The following is a 13,875-nucleotide window of genomic DNA, read 5'->3' as shown; positions in this document are numbered from 1 at the left end:
TTGAAGAGAAACCACGTTCAAGGTCAAAGTTTCTGGTGCTACTAACTAATCTGGAAATCAGAAGGTTCCTCAGAACTTCACCTTCCTGAAAAGCCCTGTGATGGAAGTCTCTTGCTTTATAAAAGGACCTCAGTACCTTCATTTTTATACTATCTCAAGCCTGATGATTTTTCCACCTCCCCCTTTAATATAAGCCTGTGTCTGTGTGAACAATGTGAGGACTCAGGGCCCTTTTCCCCCAGCACAGGAAAGGAGCTGACACAAGAACTATTAGTTGGATTCGCATACCAATATTTGCTGCTAGCCCTCCTCTACCATGAAGACCTTTTTTCTTGAGGAATAGGTTTTACGTGATACACACACACACACACACACACACACACATATGCACATATACAGTCCTCTATTTTCTTCTTGCCATAGATTGTACATCTGTAACCCTGCTGTTTATAATTTATGATGCTTAGCAGGCCCTGTTGATCTACCAACCTCCATGATGCCCCCTTCCGTCTCTCAGCACCCTTTACCCCTTGCAGTAGCCTTCAGGGTAATGGTGGAAAACGCCGCAGCGATCAGACCGGGCTGAGGAGTGTAGAACTTCACCTCCCCTCTCGCTCCTCGGTTTTAATGGAAGAGCAGTGGCGCAGGGATACAAATGGTGATGGTAAATCTGTAGGTCAACACTCATGCCCACTGCCTCCTTTTTTTTTTTTTAAAACTTGCTAGATGTCACCATGGAATTCCTTTTCATTGGCGGGTCATCAGGGCCTGTCTTAAGCCGGGCAAGAGTTAGGAGGCCAGTGGATGAGAAAGATCAGGCAATTATGTGGTGGGTAGTTTGGATGAGCTCTTCTGCCCTTTGATTCCTTAAAGAGAACCTCTTTCTTTAAGGTCTTGATTGTACTTTGATGCTTGTCACGTGAAACTGACTCCCCAGGTTGGTGCTTATGGAACACTGAGAGTAAATATTTCCGTTTATATTCTAAAACATAGGGATGCTTTAAGATATACTTAATAATACTATTATCATACTAGAAAAATATCATCAAGTATGTAGGAATGTTTTGAGAGTTGAATTGATCTATATGAAGTGCTTAGAACAGTACTTGGAAGTTTAACATTACTGCATGTGTTTTTTTGCCATATGTATTTGTTTCTATAATTTACTTCTTGAAATTTATTTTTTTTGCTCATTTATCTAGCCCTGTCCTTCCCCCACCCCCTACCCCATGATTTTTTTAAATATATTTTTTATTGATTAAGATATTACATATGTGTCCTTATCCCCACGTTACCCTCTACCCCCCCACCCCCCGCTCATGCCCTCACCCCCCCCCCCTGTTGTCCGTGTCCATTGGTTAGGCCTATATGCTTGCATATAACTCCTTTGGTTGATCTTTCCCCCTTACCCCCACCCTCTCCTACCTTCCCTCCAAGGCCCGACAGTCCAATCAATGCCTCTCCGTCTCTGGATCAGTCCTTGTTCATCAGTTTATGTTGTTCATTATATTCCACAAATGAGTGAGATCATGTGGTATTTATCCGCTCTCCAGTTCCATCCATGCTGTGGCAAATGGTAAGAGTTCCTTTTTCTTCTTCCTCTTCTTAAAGAATACCTTTCAGCATTTCATATAATGCTGGTTTGGTGGTGATGAACTCCTTTAGCGTTTTCTTATCTGTGAAGCTCTTTATCTGACCTTCTATTCTGAATGATAGCTTTGCTGGATAAAGTAATCTTGGTTGTAGGTTCTTGGCATTCATCACTTTGAATATTTCTTGCCACTCTCTTCTGGCTTGCATGGTTTCTGTTGAGAAATCAGCTGACCATCGTATGGGTACTCCCTTGTAGGTAACTGACTGTCTTTCTCTTGCTGCTTTTAAGATTCTCTCTTTGTCTTTTGCTCTTGGCATTTTAATTATGATGTGTCTTGGTGTGGTTCACTTTGGGTTCCTTTTGTTTGGGGTTCTCTGTGCTTCCTGGACTTGTAAGCCTATTTCTTTGACCAGGTAGGGGAAGTTTTCTGTCATTATTTCTTCAAATAGGTTTTCAATATCTTGCCCTCTCTCTTCTTCTGGTATCCCTATAATTCTGATGTTGGTATGCTTGAAGTTGTCCCAGAGGCTCCTTACACTATCTTCATATTTTTGGAACCTTTTTTCTTTTTTCTTTTTCGGTTGGGTCTTTTTTGTTTCTTCGTATTTCAAATCTTTGACTTGATTCTTGGGATCCTCTTGTCTGCTGTTGGATCTCTGTATATTATTCTTTATTTCAGTCAGTGTATGCTTAATTTCTAGTTGGTCCTTTTTCATATCCTCGAGAGTCTCACTAGATTTATCGAGGGTCTCACTAAATTTATCGGCGGTTTCCATAAAATTCTCGAAAAACCTTATAAACGTGGCCTAGAAGTCTATATCCAGTCATTTGCTTTCCTCCATTTCTGTCATTTGTGACCTGTGTCTTTGTCTACGCATTTTTTATGCTTCCCTGTGTTGATAGAGTGGTTTTGTGTGCTAGGTGTCCTGTAGGGCCCAGTGGCTCAGCCTCCCCAGTTACCTGAGGTGGACACTCTTTGTGCACCCCATTGTGGGCTTTTTGCACAGTCTTATTGTAGTTATGCCTTGATTGTTGTAGGATCACTGGGAGGAATTGACCTCCAGGCCAATTGGCAGTGAGAATCAGCTGTGTCTGCAGTGGGAGAACTTCTGTGCTGAAGACACCCTTCTGGGGCAAGACTTGCTTCAGTGGGGTTTTGGTGCTCACTGAGTCTGCACCCTGAGTGTGTCCCTTATGGATCTGAGGAGTTGTAATCCGGATGGTCCCCCTCTGACAACTGGGTACACTGGCTCTTGGATCTAAGGAGGTGCTAATTTAGCCTCTGCCTGAGGTTACACAGCAGGAGCTACGAAGAGAACTGCAGATTCCCTTTCCTTTTCTGGAGTTTGGAGGTACCCTGATGAGGCCCAGCTGTGAAGCAATGCAAGCCGCTGTGGGGCCTTGGGCCTTCTCTTGGAATTTCTGGGTCTGTCTGGCCCAGCTGCAGTTAGATAATTTTCAGGTTGCAAAGGGCCGGGGCATTCATATGAAAAGCCTCTGCCACAGCCTGGGTGGGGCGGGGTCTCAGGGAATCAAAGGGCGGAGCAAGCAGCTATGGTGGATTCTCAGCCCTGCCCTAAGGGGCCGCGCGTCTCAGTGTCCTGGTAATTGCTGCAAGCACCTCTGAGGGAAAGCCGACCTCAAGTTCCAAGTTCTGCCCGCTGCCAGACAGTCCAGTTTCTCCCAGTATGAGTCCTGGGTCCCCAGAGACTTCCCGGAACCGGAGTTCAGAGCAGTCGGGAGCTTGTGACTCCCTCCCGATTCAAAAAGACAGCCGCGTCCTCAGGTGCCCCCCCTTTTTGCGAGCGCTCGTACCTCTGCACTTTACTTCCGCAGCTCCTCTGGCTCTCAGTGTGCTTTTCTTTCCTTCGAGTTGTAGAATTTCCACTCAGCCAGCCTTCCTGTAGTTCTGGATGATGTCCGTTTTGTCTTTATGTTGTTTTTTTGAAGTTGTTGTGGGAGGCAGCAATTTCCCGGTGTTTATCTATGCCGCCATCTTAGTTTCTGCCTACCCCATGATTTATAAGATCTTTTTATATGTTCTGGGTATGAATCTTTTGACTATTTTATATATTTGGCAATTCCTTTCAGCTTGTTGTTTACAGTGTTTTCTATTGTGTAGAAGCTTTTAGAATTTGGAGAGTAGTTCTGTCATCTTTACCCTTATGGCTTTAAAGTTTTGTTTGGTCTTAATAATGTCTTTCCTACTCCAAGATGATAACTATTTTCCTATATTTTCTTCTAATACTTTAATGTTTTTTGCATAGCTTAAAAAGTTTTTATGTCCTTAATCCATTTGGAATTTATGTCTGCTGTGAGGTAGGGCTCTAATTTTATTTTTTCCCCCAAGTGTGTGTTCTAGGGCCTCTATATCATTTATTGATTAATTCATTTTTTATCTACTGTCTTTAAAGGCTACATTTAGGATCTACTAATTCCCTACAAATATATGAATATGGCTTTGGATTCTTTATTCTGATCCATTAATGTATTTGTCTGTTCCAGCATGAACATCATAATACACCTTTGTAGTATGTTTGACATAGAGTTACTTCTTTCTCATTGTTTTTTTAAAAATATTTTTTGTTATTCTTGAGTATTTCCTCTTCCAGATAAATTTTACAATCAGTTGATTAAGCACAATCAGTATAATGGGACTGTACTGTACTTGTAGATTAGTTAGAGGAGAACTGCTGGTTTTATCATCTTGAGACCTCGAATCCAGGAACATGATGTATCTATCTCTCCACCTATTCAGCAATTCTATGTCCTTTGGTAAAGTTTTATAGTTTTTTTCCAATGGGGCTGTCTTGTTTGTTTGTTGTTGTTAGGATTATTCTTGGCTATTTTACAGTTTCTTCATTCTTTTTTTGTGAATAGATTTCTAATTACATTTTGGTTGGTGATTGCTGGTGTATAACTAACATCTGTGGGTATTTGCTATGTTCCATACACTGCTTTGAGCATCTTACACAGTTTTTACGACAAGCTTATGCATAGGTCCTTTTATTATTTCTGCGTTACAGATAGAGAAACTGGGCTTTAAAGAGGTTAAAAAATTCATCTAAGATCACACGGTCACTAGGTGGCAGAGGCAGAAGCCCTGAGCCTGCACTCCTTTCCACTATCCAATGCAGCATGCCAGCTACTTCATCCAATACTGATTCTGGTTGTAATAATGTTTTAGTTGAGTCGGTTGGATTTTGTAGGTAGACAACTATATTGTGTGTAAATAATGAGCATTTTTATTTAGTCTTTTTCCATGCCTCTTGTTGGATACATAGTTTTGTGAATATCTTATCATCATTTCTCAGGAAGTCTGACGCAGTCAGTTTTCCTTTAGCACTGGAACATACTGCCATTTCTTTCTCTTGGGAGTGGGTGAAGCTGTTGTGTTTAGAGGCCAGGTATATGGAAAATAGAGTGTAGAAACTCTTCTTGCAGCCCCAACACACTTCTTGTTAAATTCAATAGATTGTATGTTATTCCATTGTACTGTGAGTTTTTGTTTCCTATGTAGTTAATTTTTTCTCTGTATATTAATTCTGTTCTTCCATTGCTCGAGTTTCTAAATTTCTGCTTCTTGAGTGGAGTGGGTACATTTGGGAACAAATGTGTCTGTACCTCCAGCCTCCTGATGTCGCGCGGGCCACGGTCTTGGCCAGGCTGACCTTCTACCATCTTGTGAGTGGGAAATAACCGTTTTGTGTTTCTGTGGAGGCATTTCCCAGGTGTGGGACTGCACTCCTCTGTGGGGAGCAGAAACCCTGCTTTGGTGGCCCTTGTTGGTTAGGGCTGCAGGATGAGGGCAAGCATTGGCATCCTCAGCCCCAGGATACTCTCTCTGGAGCCTGACCTAGGTGGTTATTTGTACCATCTTGTCCTGAGGCTGTGTGTGTGTGTGTGTGTGTGTGTGTGTGTGTGTGTGTGTGTGTGAGAGAGAGAGAGAGAGAGAGAGAGAGAGAGAGAGAGAGAGAGAGAGAGAGAGAGAGGAAGAGAGAGAGACAGAGAGAGGAAGATGGATGACTAGGAGAGGTGTTCCAGGCCTCTGCCAGCTGTGGGGGTCTGTCTGTTCTCTCTTGCCTAGTGCCTAGTTGAGAAGGAGGCCAGTGGAGCCTGCTATTTTGATCTGGAGTTTCCTTCCTAACCTTGAGCTATGGTCAGTCCCAGAGCTTCAGCCCAAGCTGTGCCAGGCCACCTTTGCTGACACCTGCTCCAGCAGGCAGCTCATTATTGGGTTCACCTGCTCTTGGCCATGAGTCAGTGGACAGGAGTGTCTGGTTTTGTGTTTTCTACAAGATGTAAATAATGTTTTGGTCTTAAAAATGTAGCACACCCTCATTAAAGAATATTTGGAAAATAAAGAAAATTTAAGAGAAGAAAGAATTGCTAATCACTCTATTGCCAAAACACAATCACTTTTAGTATTTTAGTATGTTTCCTTGCACTCTTTCCTTTTCTATGTGCAGGCTATTTTTTTTTCTGACATATAATCTATAATAATAAAAGGGTAATATTCTAATTAGACCAGATGTCTTCCGGACGTCATTCCAGACGTCCTTCCTGACAAAGCCGGGGCTGGAGGGAAGCCAGCCTGGGTCCCGGGTGCCTGCTGGTGGCCAGAGGAGAGAAGCTGGGTGCCGGCGGGAAGCTGGTGCCGACAGCCCAGGTCCTGGATGCCGGAGGGAAGCCCATGCTGGCAGCTGGGGGAAGGAAGGCCTAAAGGAAGGCCTATTCTTGCACGAATTTTCGTGCATCGGGCCTGTAGTTGACATATAACTTTATATTAGTTTCAGGTGTATGACATAATGATTTGATATTTGTATACACCACAAAATGATCACCACAATAAGTCTAGGTACCATTCATCACCATACATAGTTACAAAATGTTTTTCTTCTGATGCAAACTTTCAAGATTTTCTCTCTCATAACTTTCAAATATGCAGTGTGGTATTATTTATTATAATCACCGTGCTATACATCGCATCTCTATAGCATTTATTTTATAATGGAAGTTTTTATCTTTTGACACCCATCACCCTCAACCCCCTCCCCTCTGGTAGCCACCAATCTGTTCTTTGTGTTTATGAGCTTGTTTTTTGTTGTTGTTTTGATTTGCTTGTTTATTTTTTAAACTTATAATAGGTTTTTTTTCCTCACCCAAGGATATTATTTTCATTGATTCTTTCAAAGAGAGTGGAGGGGAGGGAGGAGGTTAGGTGAGGGGGGGAGAGGAGAAAGAGAGAGAGAGAGAGAGAGAGAGAGAGAGAGAGAGAGAGAGAGAGAGAGACTGATGTGAGAGAGACACATCGATTGGCTGCCTCTTGCATGCTCACTGACCAGGGCCAGGTTATCAAGCCTGTAACCGAGGCATGCACCCTCCACCTCCACCAGCAACTGAATTCATGACCCCTAGGTCCGAAGGCTGACACTCCAACCACTGAGCAAACTGGCCAGGGCAGTTATTTTAAAACTTACCATCCTTCTTCAATTCTGAGATGCCATCATTTCATATTTTATTATATGTATTATAGCTAACGTCTTTTAATATTCCACATATAAATGAAATTATAAGGTGTTTGTCTTTCTCTGTCTGATCTATTTAACTTAGCATATGCCCTCAAGGCCCATGTCTACCCATGTCCTCTGCCCATTTTTGTTGTTGTTTTGCTGTTGAGTTGTATGAGTTCTTTATGTATTTGGGATATTAACCCCTTGTCGGATATATGATTTGCAAATAATTTTCCCATTTAGTGGGTTGCCTTTTCATTTTTGTTGATTATTTCCTTTGCTCTTCAGAAGATTTTTAGTTCGATGTAGTCTCACTTGTTTATTCTTTCTTTTGTTAGTTTTGCTTTTGGAGTGAGATCCAAAAAAATTATTGCCAAGATTGATGTCAAGGAGCTTATGTTTCTTTTCTAGGAGTTTCATGATTTCAGGTCTTACATTCAAGTCTGTAATCCATTGTGAGTTAGTTTTCGTGTTGGTATAAGATAATTTTGTGTATGGTTTCATTCTTTTGCATGTAGCTGTCCAGTTTTCCCAACATCATTTATTGAAGAGACTGTCCTTTCCCCATTGTATATTCTTGCCTCCTTTGTTGTTAAAAAATAATAATAAAGGTCTTATTATCTTTTAGTTTGATGGGCAAAATTGTGTTTACCTTTCCCTCCCTGGTCTTACAGCTTTAGTTCTGGGTATCTTCTCCTCCCTCCCCACCTTCATAGGCAGGCGCTACTGGAGATGCAGGCCCCATAAGCATGCTCCTGCCCGTAGCACTGATGTGACTCTTGGTCTTCTGGTCTGTGTATTGCATGCAGGTGGATGTTGGTTGGAGTGAACAAGATTTATTTGCCTCTCTCTCTTTTTTTTTTTCTTTCTTTTCCAAGCCCATCTATTTCCCTTCCCCGCTGGGTGGCTCAGGGTGCCCTGTTGACTAGAATTTGGAAACTGGCTGCCTCACTCTTTCACCTGCCCCGGCCTATGTCTCTCCTCTTCTTGACTTCTGTTGACCTCCTGTTCCCACTCCGCTAGTTCCCCCCTCACGGTACTGTCACTGCACTACTGCTCCTGGCTTCCCCTCACTGGGTGAGTTTGCGTGACCTTCACACTGTATTCATGCTTCGGGACTTAGCCACTGCAATGATGTCAGTGGTGCAGGTTAGCAGATGGCGGCGGCAGCAATGAGACCTGACATGTTCTAATGACTCCCTCCTTCCCGTCCTTGCTGGCCAAGCCAGTGGAGGGGCAGGGGTTTCCTTGAAGCATTTTAGGAGGGGGCCAAGGGAAGTCAGGTTTGGGGGGGCTCCCAGGTGCTGATGAGGCCTGTGACCTTTGCTGCTATAATATCAGTGTTTCACAAGTGGGGCTGTTTAGGAGCCCACTTGCAGCCCATCAAAAATTGATTTAATTGCAATTTTTCCTCCAATTAGGAGCACTGGAGCCTGACTAATTGGAGTAATAGAGAGTAATAAGGCTCAGATAAAAAGCCTTCCTCGGCGGCCTTTGTATCTCGTGTCAGTGCCTGTCAGAGGTCAGAGAGCTTGCATATTCTATTAGGCAGCCCAGCCTTCATTTGTACAAATTAGTTTACCCAACAGTAATTAAAATGCCAGTGCGGGTTGAAGAGAACTGAATACACTTGATGGGCATGTTGGTGAATGATGTGACAGCTCTGGTGGCCTCCCTTGCCAAAGTGTGTCAACCTCGGCTCAGAGGCGGCTGGGGCTCGGGCCAGCTGGGCGGCTCCCGGCCAGCCACGGGGCACAGCTGCTGAGCACGCCACTCCGTCGCTCCTCTCATCTTCCAGGTGGAGTCACTTGTTCATTTGTCCATTCATTCATTCAGCAAGCATGTGAGGTTTCAGTATGTGTCAGGCATTATACTAGGTGCTGGGGAGAGAACTTATGTGGCAAGGGGTATAAAACCACCTGGGCTCTGGAATCAAGACTGACTGGGTTCAAATTCCAGTCCTCCTACTTACTCCCTGTGTGAGCTAGAGCAGCTGACGTTACTGCTCTGTGCCTCAGTTTCCTCATCTGTAAAATAGGGAAAGTAAAACCTACTGCACCGGGTTATGAAGATGAGATAGCCTAATGCTTTTGAAACACTTGCTCAGAATCTGGCACCTAGCAAGTGCTCAATAAATTACTCACACCCAATTAATTTCCCTTCATACCTTTCTCCCTCTTCTGTGTTTTGTTATTTTCTATTCCTGCTGTCCTGATGTGAGGGCTCCTATGTCTACTGCTTGGGCCTGATACTGATCTCTGTGATGCCAGGTTTACCTGACCTGGGACTAGGGGGCCAGTAAAGTAGGAAGGGGATCTTGGCACAGAATGAGAAACTGTAAAAGACTGGCTCCTGGTAAGGGCTCTCTTGTCCAAAAAGAGTATAGTTTATGGAGTCAGAATGACTTTTAGACCCTCAAGCTGAGAGTTTGTGCATTTGCATGTGTGAGACGAGAGAGTTTTGACATTAATTTTTAGGTACTATTGGTATTTCTCATCTATTATCTGGTTGTGGTGCTTATTTCACTGCCCCAATGATATACAAAGTATACCATTGTCATGTGTCATTCAGGTCTGGGTCTGCTGATTTGGGAATTACTCCTTTAAGAAGCAGAGGGACCCCATTCATAGCCCGTGACTAGCTTCTTGGCCTTGTTGGCCATGAGCTCCGGAAGGCCCTCAGTTCAAGTCCACAGATTTGTCCTGAGCACTTCTTCTGGGTCAGGCACTCTGCTGGTCACTGGAATACACAAAAGAGCCACCAGCTATTTCATGATCTCAAAGGTAACATGGGAAGATAACCTCCCAAAAGGCCATTTGTCCCAAGAAGGTGAGATCCAAGTGTGGTAGGGACTCAGAGGAAGATGGCCAAGCCATCCGGGAGCCAGCAGCTTCTGCCTCTGCTGTCCCTGTCCCCAGGCGGCCCCATGGTTTGAGTTTGAGTCCTGCTGAGTATCCCCAGCAGAACCTGGCTCCAGATATGCTTGACTGTTGCTTGACTGTTTGTTGTTTTTTGCTGTGTCATATTTGATTAAACTCTTTGTGCCAGGCGGACTCTCTACTTCCCCTCCTTCCCTTCCTCCCTGCTGCACATGGTGAAGTGAGGGGAAGACAGCTTGTGGGAAGAAACGTTCATGGGTGTCATAACCAGACAGTGAAGAAGGGCCTTCGTGGGGCATGCAGTTGAGAGGCTCCCCTCCTGGTGGCAGATGGCCAGGGCCAGGGTGTGGGCAGGGATAGAGCAGCACGGGAGTCCCAGCAAAGTGTCCCCCTCCCCACCCGGCCTGCTGGGAAGTCAGAGCTGTGGGAGTGGCAGGGATTCAGGCTCCAGGTGCCTACCCTCTCTCTGTTGACTGGCCTTGATGCTCATTTAGGCCTGTGGCGGGGCAGAGGCCTGCCGCAGGTCTCCGTAAGAGACATCTCTGCTGGTGCCCTTACCTGGCCCCAAATCTTCAAAAATCTGGAGAGCCCAATTGCCTGCTCGAACAACTTCCAAGTGGCTATTATGTTTCCTACCCAAGGTAATTGGCTTTACCAGTTGTTAATGGATTGCCCTCCGAAGGAAAATGTAGGGGCGGTCAGGACAACACCTCCCAGCTTTGTAGTTTGGGTCTTCACTGTCCAGCGGCCATTTCCCAGGCTGGGAGTCCCTTGGGAGATGACAGAGTGGCTGTTGGGGCACACTGCTCTAGTTTCATGGCTGCTGGCACTCCCATGGGTTGAGGGGAAGCTAGGATGATGGAGCATGTCCCTAGAGGAAGTCTTGGCTTGAGGCATGGAAGCCACAGGGTGGCTCCCGTGGCTATTTTGTCAGTCTGGGTTGAAAAGCAGACACCTGCCCTGCAATTTTGATTGTAAATCAGTGGCTTGGCCAGTGCTTGCCCTAACATCTCCCTAGTCATAACTTGCAGGCCAAGTCCCCCCTTCCTCCTGCCCCCAGCCAAAGCCCCTGGCTTCTAAAGAGCCCTCTCTGCGGAAATCCATCTCCCCACTGACATGCTTGGGATCAGAGAGCCACAGGTGCTGGGCAGGGCCAGGGTAGATGGGCTGCTGCCCCGCATTGCAAACATGTCATTAGTATGTCCAGTCCCTCTCCCCCCATGCCTGACATGTAGGGACATGGCCCTGCCCTGCCCCGGGCTCCTGAGTGACACAACTGCTTTCAGCTCTCCTGCTTGCAATTTAGGTTTTCAAGCCCTGGCTGGGCTCCTGTAGGCTTCCCCTCCCCTCCCCACCCCTGCCAAATCCTCTAACAAAGGAGTGGCCTGGTTCGTAGGTTCAAGTTCTAGTCCCAGCACTACAGCCAGCCTGGCTCGTTGCACAGACCCTTCTCAGTGGGCTGGTGCCTGCACTTAAGTTGAAACTCTGCAGATTGTATTTGTTGAACTTTTTAGGCCAGTGATGGCGAACCTATGACACGCATGTCAGAGGTGACACGCGAACTCATTTTTTTGGTTGATTTTTCTTTGTTAAATGGCATTTAAATATATAAAATAAATATCAAAAATATGTCTTTGTTTTACTATGGTTGCAAATATCAAAAAATTTCTATATGTGACACGGCACCAGAGTTAAGTTAGGGTTTTTCAAAATGCTGACACGCCGAGCTCAAAAGGTTCGCCATCACTGTTTTAGGATTTAAGAGATACTCTGGGAAAGATGGTCGGAGTGTTCCTCTCACCTGCCTCTTGGCAACGTCTGTCCTTGTCCTCTAAACTCTGCCTGACTCCCATCCCACTCCACAGTGGCCCTGGCTGCCTGGCCTCTGACATTCCCAGCTCTCCCACCTTCATTTCAGGCATCTCACCCACTTCATCTTTTCATATGGTTACTCACCTCTCACCATTTTCTTTCTCTGATTGGTGCCTTTACATCTGCCCTGTGCTTGGACCACATTACCAGATACCCTGGGCTCTGAAAACCTTCAAGAACGCCCCCACCCCCTCAGCTCTGGAAGGGCATCACCGTCCAGCACCCAGCAGCCTGTTCCAGGAGACCATTCCTGTGCGATGGCTTTGTGAACTTCATGCAGCTGAAGCCTGAGAGGCTTGCTTCTCTTGGCCTCAGCGTTGTGCACCTAGAGATGATTTTTTATGGTGGCAGAGACCATGCAGCTAGGTCAGAGTAGCAAGCTCAGCCATCGTGAACCTGTGGTTTCTCTGTGCAGGCAGCTCTGGGAGGTTACAGCCCTCACCGTACTTCCCACTGGTCTTCCCACAACCCCTCTGATGGCTCTCTTGGCTGCTTCTCTCATCCTGGCTTAACCCCAGAACCCCTTGGAGAATGAGCACTGCACCGTCAATTGTGTAGCCATTTCCGCCACAAGTTCTGACAAGCCAGACCTGACTCTGCTCTCCTTTTGTTTGGCAGCTCTTTTGTGACTGGAACGGCTTGTTGTGGGCACTTCTCACCCCTAAGAATCTGGGACCTCAACAGGTAAGAGATTCCTGAGCCCACCGTGGCTTGCGGTGGGGGAGGGGCTGGAGCTGCCAGGGCGGCAGTGGAGAGAGCTGGTGGAGCCAGCCCCCCTGCAGGTGGCTGCGCAGAGATCCGGGAGAAGGCTGGGAAGCACCCCTGCCCCGAAACTCAGTACAGCCTCTGCTGTGGCACCTTCTCATGTGGAATCGTTCTGTTAGCTTGAGGAGACTGCTAAAGTGATTTATAATTGGTAAATAATTTCATGTAAAATTTATGATAACAACAGTTTGGATTTATGATACTTTTTCTCCGGGGAGTGCCTATGTGGCTACATAAAATCCCATCTATCCTCAGAGATGGCTTTTCTAAAATAAAGATATTTTGGAAGTGGCCTACAGATCCATAAAAAGAATTATACAGAACAGTTAAAATACATCCAGGTTTTATTTATTTCTCTGTCTTGGCAGGCTTGACACACTCCCATCTGATTACCTGCCATTCTATCGTATGGTTTTCAAAAACTTTTTATTTTGAAATAATTATAGATTCATATGAAATAACGCCTTACACAGTATAATATTAAAACCAGGAAATTGAGATTGGTACAGTCCACAGACCCTTACTCAGATTGCACGTGTGTGCGCGTGCACGCACGCAGGTAGGAGTAGTTCTTTCCAGTTTTACCCGGTGTGTAGATTCAGGTAATCACTGCTGCAAAAGATACAGAACTGTCTGTTCCATTAGCACAAAGATCCCTCATTTACCCTTTATAATCATACCCATGCTCCACTCCTTGTAGTCCCTCATCCCTGGCAACCACTTGTGTTCCTCATCTCTATAATTTTTCCATTTTGAAAGTATTAAATAAGTGAAATAATATAGTATGTAATCTTTTGATATGTCCCCCCAGCATAATTCTCTTGAGACCCATAGAAGTTGTTACATGTATAAATAGCACTTTACTTTTTATTGCTAAATATAGTATACTAGAGGCCCAGTGCACGAAATTTGTGCATGGGTAGGGTCCCTACACCTGGCCGGTGATCAGGGCTGATCGGGGCCTTCCTTCTGGCTGCCAGCCAGTGCCTCCCTTCGTTTCGCGCCAACCCCTGGTGGTCAGCATATGTCAGTGAGTGATCCAACTCCCGGTCGGCCGAACTCCCGAGGGGACACTTTGCATATTAGGCTTTTATATATATATATAGAGAGAGAGAGATTCTCAGGTATGGATGTAACCAAGTTTCTTTCCCCATTGAACAGAATTCACCCATTGAAGGGCATTTGGGTTGTTTTCAGTTTTTTAACTATTGCAAATAGAGTTGTAATGAACATTTGTGTGTAGGCTTTTGTG

At 45.2% G+C, this 13,875-nt stretch overlaps 1 protein-coding gene across 10 annotated transcripts in view; it reads left to right on the top strand.

Annotated features, from left to right (window-relative positions):
* The window catches only part of FBXW4 (F-box and WD repeat domain containing 4), an 80,259-nt gene that overhangs the window by 54,889 nt on the left and 11,495 nt on the right, over positions 1–13,875 (top strand). For 8 of the 10 annotated variants that reach the window (XR_009448244.1, XR_009448245.1, XR_009448243.1 and 5 more), the window contains one exon: positions 12,477–12,542. The exons of the other annotated variants lie outside the window; for them this stretch is intronic. Coding sequence is in view for 5 of the 8 variants with exons in the window: in XM_059661161.1 (XP_059517144.1) it covers positions 12,477–12,542 (66 nt within the window). In the remaining 3 variants the exon portion in view is untranslated. The remainder of the gene's footprint in view (positions 1–12,476; positions 12,543–13,875) is intronic. 10 annotated transcript variants of the gene reach the window in all.

This window comes from Myotis daubentonii, chromosome 13, assembly GCF_963259705.1.
Source record: "Myotis daubentonii chromosome 13, mMyoDau2.1, whole genome shotgun sequence".
In the NCBI taxonomy this organism is placed as follows: domain Eukaryota; kingdom Metazoa; phylum Chordata; class Mammalia; order Chiroptera; family Vespertilionidae; genus Myotis; species Myotis daubentonii.
Note: the sequence above shows the minus strand (reverse complement) of the source record. Positions and strands in the feature narration are given on the sequence as shown.